The sequence below is a fragment of the Pectinophora gossypiella genome, chromosome 25, assembly GCF_024362695.1.
Source record: "Pectinophora gossypiella chromosome 25, ilPecGoss1.1, whole genome shotgun sequence".
Taxonomy (NCBI): Eukaryota; Metazoa; Arthropoda; class Insecta; order Lepidoptera; family Gelechiidae; genus Pectinophora; species Pectinophora gossypiella.
In genome coordinates, this window is record NC_065428.1 from 9,833,287 (window position 1) to 9,842,425 (window position 9,139).

Here is a 9,139-nt window from a genome sequence, read left to right on the forward strand (position 1 = left end):
GTAACTTCCAATAGTTCAACTCGGTAAAGCTATCGGGAATAGGGGTTAATTTAATTTCAACCTTTGCCTATTCTTCAGTCAATCACGGACTAATAAGAAGATACTATTCAGTCAGGACGTGGCTCAGGCCTTATTAAGATTTGGACACAAGTTTATAAATACGACGAAAAATAACATTAAGACACAATTAACATTTTAACACGATGGCTGCACAGCTTTTACCTTTCCCCAAGCGGATAAACAAGATTAAAAAAAAAGTATCTGTCACTTCCAGTCTTCATTGCTTCAGCGGCGCTCAGATATTTCAATTAATTTTCACGTTTTATTCGTGATTTTATTTAAAATTATATTTCATTTTGTAAGTATTTTAATACTGGAGCATTAATTAATCGTTTCTTTGTGTAAATTACAAGAGTACGTAATTTATAGGTTAGAATATAAGTGAATATTGTTTCGTTCATATTTTGTGGTTTTTGCTGGTAGAACCATGGGTGAAGAGGGAATTTCTCCACAAGAAGTCCAGGCTTTGTGCCAGACCCCTGACCCTTCAACTAGTGTAAGTATATCCTTTGTAATATTTCAGAAAATTTGGAATTTGTATCTACCAAATTACTTTTCTTTTCAAGTCTGTAGGAATTTATATGGCTTCGTATTAATTTCAAAAGTGCCGAAAGTAGTTGAAGGTATCGATATTTTGTTGTACAGTTCCTTTGAAGTTAGTTCTTATGAATAAATAATGAACTGAAGGAGTTATTTGAAGTCGCTTAATTGGCAACATAATAATTATTATGAAATTGATAAGCATTCAGCTTCTATCTTGTGAATACCTACCTGTTCAATTTATCTAATCTTGGCATTGTTTATAGAATGCATACAGATAAACTTAGTAAGTTTTAATAAGAATGTCAATGATTAAAAAAAAACAAACGACTGAATGTTTCTTTTTTCCCAGTGAAAAAAAAAACGTCACTTTATGTACATATCTGAGAACTATATAATGATACCTATTCAAGCTTGCTTGGTTTATAAATTAATAATAATAAATAATGTTTTATCAAGCCTGTGATGACACTTTTTAATAACATTATGATATGTCACCTCTATCCCATTATTTAAGAGCTGCACTCTTGTCGGTGGAGTAATCGCCATTCCTCTCTTCTTCCCGCCAAATCCTTCACCTCCTGATATGACACAACCTGCACCTTCTCTTTTTGTTGCATAAATGTTCTCCTACCCCTTCCTCTTTAAAATTTTCCTTTTATGATGTTAATTTGATTTATTTATTTTTATGAGATAACAATCAATTATACAATATATTAATATAAACATGTATAATCAACACATTGGTGCTAATTCCTGTAAATACCATCTAATTTTATTTTAGGTTATATCTGTCATTTTCTTATCCGCCGAAAAGGAAAGGGACGGGTAATCGACAAGCATAAAATTTATGGAACACACGTCAATTTTAAGCACAAATCTAAAACAACCGTCTAAAAATTCGCCCGGGTTATTCATTTATTTACGCATTCTTCCTAAAATTAAGAGCTGTCAATCATCCGTCCCTTTCCTTTTCGGCGGATAAGAAAATGACAGGTATAACTTAAAGTAAAATTAAGAGATGTCTGCAGGAATCGGGGCCATTATCCACATAATCTAAATATATAAAATGAGAAACTGACTAACTGACATATCAATGCACAGCCTAAACGGCTAAACGTAGGCACTTGAAATTTGGAAGGGACGTAGCTTAGGTACCGTAGAGGTGCACTAAGAAAGGAATTCCCGAAATTCCCACGGGAACGGGAATTAGCGGGAACATCCTTTTGTATGAAAAATCTAAACCGCTTAAGCTAGACGCTTGAAATTTGGCATGCCTTAGTAAATTTAAAGCTTAGTTGCAACAGGATATTGCAAAATTACCACGAGAACGGGAGTTAGCGGAAAAAAACATTTGTATGAAAAAATCTAAACCGCGTAATATAGATACACGCCACGCAGACGAAGTCGCGGGCAAAAGCTAGTGTTCTTTATAAACATAATTGTATCAGGTGGCCAATCATACTTCCTCTCCAGTTCTCTAAAGTCTCTATCTATGTCACCTCTCTTGTTCAAATTAAGTAGGTACCTAAGAAATGTTTTCATTAGGTAATGATTGCATGTTACTAATATGTTTTTAATATCAAAATAATGTTATCATCCATTGAGAAAATGTCTTCTTTTTAACAAGGAGATATAAATATTGATTGTGGCTTCTTGGCAACTTAGACAAATGAAACAATTTTTAAGAAGAATCAAAACAAAAATTTGTATGGAAATACTGTTGTGTGACATCATCAATTAAAACGGCCAGACATTTTTGTTGAGTCCAGACATTGAGTCTTCAAGGCAAGAGTGAATAGGCATTCTCTAGGTAAGCGTGATCCACCCTAGACTACATCGTCACGTCGCGGACACGACGTCATAGATAGATAAATATAGCCTTTATTATGGACTTATACATAATATTAAAAAAGAAAAAAGATGTGTTTAATTATGCTCTTCGTCCATTTGTCTTTTGACAAAGGCCTCCTCCAGCTCTTTCCACTTATCCCTTCTCTCGCCAGCCTTCTCCACATATTTCCTGCTGTATTTTTTATCTCTTCTTCCCATCTCTTAATTGGTCTTCCTCTCTTTCTTGTTCCGTATCTGGGGTACCACTCGGTTACGTCTTTTGTCCATTTCTCAATTTTTTCTCGCATCATATGTCCAGTCCAACGCCATTTGATTTTTCTTATGTGTTCTTTTATGTCTTTGACCTTCGTCTTTTTCCTTATATCGGTCAGTCTCACTCTGTCTTTTCTTCTAACTTTTAGGATGCTCCTCTCCATACTGTTCTGACAAACTTGAATTTTTTTGGCTTGAACTTTCGTAAGAGACCATGTTTGACATCCATACGATATACAACGACGTCATACTCATAGTTATTTCATCATCATCAGCCGTACGACGCCCACTGCTGGGCATAGGCCTCCCCCAAGGATCTCCACGACGATCGGTCCTGCGCTGCCCGCATCCAGCGGCTTCCCGCGACCTTCACCAGATCGTCGGTCCACCTTGTAGCGGGCCTACCCACTGAGCGTCGTCCGACACGTGGTCGCCACTCCAGAACCTTTCCGCCCCATCGGCCATCGGTTCTCCTCGCTCGCGTTATTTCATACATAATTAAAATTTGAAATTAAGGCAAAAAGAAAAATGGCATTGGGTTTTAATCATCTTAGACTGGCTTTTATTTCTAGATTAGCATTATTTTCTCTTTGACACCGACAAATACGTTTTTACTTCTTAGTTAAGTTAAAAAATATCCCTCACGTTTTACATTAGTAAAATAAAAAGTAGAAGCAAAAATTCATTCAAACTTATTACAATATAGGTATTTAAAAGTACCTACCTCTTGTAATTTGAATACACTATTCATTGTACTCTACTTTTGCAATATTAGTTTAGTCATCACTAAATCTGCAAATTCATAGAAATTCCATCTATTAAGTTTGACATAGTGTAATTTGAGAATTGAGATACATTATATTGTCATGAAGCGGGAAGCCGCTGGATGCGGGCAGCGCAGGACCGATCGTCGTGGAGATCCTTGGGGGAGGCCTATGCCCAGCAGTGGGCGTCATACGGCTGATGATGATGATATTGTCATGAGTCATGAGTTCAATAGGATATGGAAAATTACATGGGACGTAGGGCCTGTTCACACTAGCGATTTTTCAGCAATTTCACGGCGAGGTCAAGTCGCGGCGTACACGCGGCGACATCGCAGCGTGCACGCGGCGACATCACCACGATTTATCTATCTCCACGATATCGCTGTGTGCTCGCGGCTAACACACCGCAATTTCGCCGCGATTATTTTTTAGTAGCAAACTACACACATTTCGCTACCGTTCTGCAGTCTTTTATTTACTTACACATACATACATACATAAACTCACGCCTATTTCCCACCGGGGTAAGCAGAGACTATAGAATTCCATTCGCTTCGATCCTGATACACTTCTCTTGCTTCCTCCACATTCATCAATCGCTATTTCGTTTCGTTTCGTTTTATTTACTTATTAATTCATTTCGAAATTATGTGAGTAACGAGTAAAGAGTCATTCTCAGATATTTATAAAACTCGTTAGCACAATAAATCAGAGGGGGTACTTAACATTTCATTTAAGAAGAGCTTACATGGAACAGGTTAAAGTGAAAGGCTTAGGGGACATCTCGTCCCAGGCTAACGTCGTGTCTTTTAAGGAAATCAAAGACCAGTCTTTGATAGAGAATGCTGCACCGACAAGAGCATCATCTTCCTAGCTTTATCCCGTTCTCACAGGGTCAGCTTACCTAACCTGAAGACCTTCCAACCCGTTAAGGGAAAACCAGCCCAATATAGGTTAGGTCACGTACCTCCGAAAATGCATTTCTCGGGAATGTGGGTTTCCTCACGATGTTTTGCTTCACCGCTGAGCACGTGGTAATCATTTGTGATCCAAATATGAATTCGAAAACAGTCGACAATCGGTGTAGGCCTGTGCTGCAAGCGTTCTAACAACTGGGCTTCCACGGCTCCGACCGACAAGACACCGACAAGAGCGTGGCTCTTAAATTAATGATAACATTTTTTTAATGTAAATATTTAAATCAATTTTAAAAATGTTTCCAGGATTTCATGTTCCAACAAACGATGTACCGCATCAAGGACCCGAAGAAATCCCTTCCATTCTACACTGGAGTGCTCGGGATGACGCTGCTGAAGCAACTTCACTTCCCAGGTAAGGTGACTTAATATAAGCTCATCATCATCGTCATCAGCCCATTAACGTCCCCCCTGCTGGGGCACGGGCCTTCCCAATGGATGGATAGGAGATCGGGCCTTAAACCATCACGCGGGCCCAGTGCGGATTGATGGTTATTAACGACTGCTAATGCAGCCTGGACCAACGGCTTAACGTGCCTTCCGAAGCACGGAGGAGCTCGAGATGAAAATTTTTTTTGTGGTCACCCATCCTACGACCGGTATTTGCGAAAGTTGCTAACTTCAACAATCGCAGACCGAGCGCGTTTACCGCTGCGCCACCGAGCTCCTCACATCACATAACATAAGCTCACTATATCCCAATTGGGGTGGTCAGACGTAGACTACAGTCTTCTTCTTATCGTGTGGGTTGTGAGGTGGAATACCAACCTCATCAACCCTGGTGTCAGGGTTATTACTGAGCCGCCAAAGGCCCCTGTCACGGCTCATGTAACGACTACTTACTTACATCAGTAAGTAGTAACCGGGACCAACGGCTTAACGTGCCTTCCTAAGCACGGATCACCTTACTTTCGGACAATCAGGTGATCAGCATCTAATGTCCTAACCAAACTAGGGATCACAAAGTGATTTTTGTGATATGTCTCCACCGGGATTCGAACCTTGGGCCGCCGGATCGTGAGCCCAGCGCTCAACCACAAGACCACGGAGGCCGTAGACTACATTGATAACCGACTTTTGTTTTTTTTCCAGCGATGAAGTTTTCGTTATTCTTCATGGGCTATGAGAACCCGAATGAGATTCCCCAGGATGAGAGCCAGCGGGCTGTCTGGGCAATGACAAGGAAAGCTACCTTGGAGCTAACATAGTAAGTTCTTCAATAAATACCAAATAATATTTACATTTGTCAGAGAATAAATTTAAAGCTCACGTGAAGCTTATTTTATGTAAAAAAGCTTATTATAAGATTAAAGATTACCTAAATGATAAAAATGTCTGGTATTGAATGTGTTCCTCTAGTTATTAAATAACTTGTAATGTATACCCTCATTGGTTTAAAAGATGTGTTGCTGTTGCAGTTTCTTGTCCTTTCTTCTCCTCAGCCATAACACCTTGCGAAATGACGTAAATTCAAAAATGTTACATTGACCTTCAACAAGTTTATCCATGATAATTACGTTGAATAAATGATTCTGATTCTTCTCTCGTGTCATTTGGATTGTAAGCTCAATAACCCAACTCATTAACCCTATCCAGCGGTGGTGCTAGTTTTTTGGCCTGTCTAAACCTGTCCTGACTAAACAAAGGACAGTCTCACAAAGTGATTTTCGACAATGGACCATCGAACCTGGACCTCCAGATCGTGAGCCCAACGCTCTAACCAATAGATCACGGAGGCTATCACAACAGCTACAACTTATTACTTTCCTCTCATTTTCCAGTAACTGGGGGACAGAGAAGGATGATTCAAGTTACCACAACGGCAACTCAGACCCGAGGGGCTTCGGCCATATTGGAATTTTGGTTTCTGATGTAGAAGCTGCTTGTGCTAGGTAAGTTTTTATTATCTGTACATATCATTAAATATGAGCCGTGGTAGCCCAGTTGGAAGAACACTTGACTAAACGAACGGCTAAACCATTGATTTAGGAATTTGTTTTCGAACTCATTTTTGGATTACTAATGATTATCCCTCATTATTCTTTTAATACATTTTCAGGTTTGAACAACAAGGCGTGAAGTTTATAAAGAAACCTCAGGACGGCAAGATGAAGGGGCTGGCCTTCATCCAAGACCCTGACGGATACTGGATCGAGATATTCTCTAAGGATGTCGTAACTCGCGCCAACTCTTCGTTTTAGAGGGTACTTTCAACACAATCATTGAATAAGGAATAATACTACGTATAGAATAGTGTAGTTTCCAACTAGCCAAATCAGTTACTTTTTACTTAACGTTAAAATTCGATATTACTATGGAATTTGTGTGAAAAAGCACACTGTGATATCATGGAAAAACGTGACAAAATGTCACACTTATAAACTTTTCTTTATTAAAATCCATAAATAAGTTAAACGGAAATAAGAAAACGTTTTTTGTCACCTTTAGATCTGTCTTTATTAGGAATCAGGAAGTCATAATTTATCTTTGACCTAGGAAACTACCCAAGGGCAACTCTCCGCTCCCCACCAGCGGCTGAGCTAGGTTTACCTCAACCCTCGGTTACTTTAGTCTTCGCGTCTGGGCGTCACACACACAGATACGCGTGCACGATAACGTCAGTGTGTAGTGTCTGTGTAAAATGAGGTGTTTTATATGAAGTGTCTGGGGTATGACACAACATAACTTAGGTAGAGGTGTATATTATACAGGATGATTTGGCTCAAGATTCTGTGTTAATATCAAGAATTTTCCCCTGTCATAACGAATCAACTTATCACCTATTAAAGTTTATCATATCCTTATTAGGACTTAGTATCAATAGGCTGCAAGTTGTCTTTGATTACTTGTCGCTCTGCCCACCCCATTAGGGATTACGGGCGTGAGTTTATATATGTATGTTGTGCTGTATACTTGAGAGATCCTACTGTGGAACATATTTGAAATTGAGTGGACATGAGTAAATGTGACATGGAAAAAAAACATGATTCAATTTTCAGCGCCAGAATCATGATCGTAGTTTTGACAAAACTCAATTCACTTGTAGCCAGAGCCAAAAAATATAAAAAAAATGACCGATTTTATTATAATAATCCAAGTTCACGCCTATGTTCCCAATTAGAGTAGTCAGAGATCGTTTTTGATAACTAAGTATCCGCGTTTCACCGAGCTTTATTACACCAACGTCACACACGTTATCGTATGCCCGCATAAGTGCGAGCGAGACGGCGCGCGCTCTCTCCCTTACTCCTTAGCTGCTTACGGCCATTTAAGACTAAAGTAAGACCCAGAGGGGGTGAAGTCGGCGCCCGATGCGAATTGGTGGGGGGGGAGTTACCGTTCTGCGATTCTTTATTCTGTGCCAACGTGATAGGTAATGAATCTTATCGCCGTCTATAATGGTCTGTAACAAACTGTGTATTTATATTATGAGCGTAAAATTGTTCTATTTCACGCACTGTAGGTTTATGTCAGTGATATTCTATTCATTGTAATATTTTTTTAAAATTTCAAGCACTGATTCTTAGAATCGTCGGCCTTAAATAGTAAAGAGTTTATATCTTAAGTAATCTTCATTTAAGGGTAATATTGATTGCCCTTATTAATTGTAGCCATATCTCGCCGAACTTTATATTAGACCAACGTTATAGGTGGGCCGTATCGCCGTCTATAACGGTCGAGCCAACTGTGTTAGTGAACGCTGCACTTAAAATAAATAGTGAGGTGTGGGTACTTAGTTCATCTTACGAGGTACCTCTGACTACCCCATTGGGATATAGTCATGAGGTTATTATGACTATTTTGATATTGACGAAAATACCAACTCTAAGTTATACCTGTCATTTTCTTATCCGCCGAAAAGGAAAAGTAATCGACAGGGTAAAAAATTTTGGAACACACAATTTCATTTTGGCCAGAAATTCACAAAATGAAGAATGTAGCCTATTAACCCGACAGAATTAAGTTAACAGCACACGTCAAAAAGGTTGCATACCATCGTGATGCCTATTTGATTCGGCCGGGTTATTGTTCCATTCGCTCATTCATTTTGAAATTAACAACTGTCAAATTATCAACCATCAGTTCCTTTCCTTTTCGAGGGGTATGAAAATGACAGGTATAACTTAAAATAAAATTAGGATATGCCTGCGGGAATCAGTACCAATATATTTTTAATATAATTTTCAAAGGTGTTAATATTATTATTATAAGCAAATATTTTGTATCCTCTGTTAGTATAAACATTGCGTTTGGACTTTTTATATTATAGATATAGGTAATCGAGTGCAATTATTATTATATAAACTTGTGTAAAATATCATATTAATTTGTTGAAATAATATAATAAATAAATATTTTTTATTTGTTTATATTTTAATAGCCTTACGATCTGGAAGTCTCGGTTCGATTCCCGATGGAAAATTGTCGATTGGTAAGGAAATTATTTGAATTACCTAATTGTCCGAAAAAGTACGATGATTCCGTGCCTCGGAGGGCACGTTAAATCGTTGCTTCCCCCTATTAGCCGTAAAACACCACCACCAACCCGCAGCAGCGTGGTGGGGTATGCTGCATACCCCCTCCGGTTGATTGAGGGGTAGCTTGTGCCCAGCTGTGGGACGTATATAGGCTGTTCATATTATTTTGTTTATATTTTACTATCCAGCATTATACTTTCCTCTGTTGGTC

General features: G+C 38.7%; 1 protein-coding gene and 1 long non-coding RNA gene across 2 annotated transcripts in view; both read left to right on the forward strand.

The window, feature by feature from the left end:
- Nucleotides 1-8,808, forward strand: part of LOC126378239 (uncharacterized) — a 79,018-nt gene extending 70,210 nt beyond the window's left edge. Inside the window, exon 2 of the long non-coding RNA XR_007568054.1 lies at nucleotides 8,101-8,808. This is a non-coding gene — a long non-coding RNA (uncharacterized LOC126378239). The remainder of the gene's footprint in view (nucleotides 1-8,100) is intronic.
- On the forward strand, nucleotides 284-8,808 carry LOC126378199 (lactoylglutathione lyase). The gene is made up of 6 exons (XM_050026419.1): nucleotides 284-358; nucleotides 484-556; nucleotides 4,697-4,805; nucleotides 5,543-5,657; nucleotides 6,232-6,342; nucleotides 6,510-8,808. The coding sequence occupies exons 2-6, from the start codon at nucleotides 488-490 to the stop codon at nucleotides 6,649-6,651; spliced, it is 546 nt and encodes a 181-aa protein (XP_049882376.1). The 5' UTR covers nucleotides 284-358; nucleotides 484-487; the 3' UTR covers nucleotides 6,652-8,808.
- Nucleotides 8,809-9,139: the final 331 nt, after the last annotated feature.

Coding starts and splice junctions, on each gene's coding strand:
- LOC126378199 (XM_050026419.1), top strand. CDS start 488: ATGGGTGAAGAGGGAATTTCTCCACAAGAAGTCCAGGCTTTGTGCCAG. Junction 5,658..6,231: donor GCTACCTTGGAGCTAACATA/GTAAGTTCTTCA, acceptor CTCATTTTCCAG/TAACTGGGGGACAGAGAAGG. Junction 6,343..6,509: donor GTAGAAGCTGCTTGTGCTAG/GTAAGTTTTTAT, acceptor ATACATTTTCAG/GTTTGAACAACAAGGCGTGA.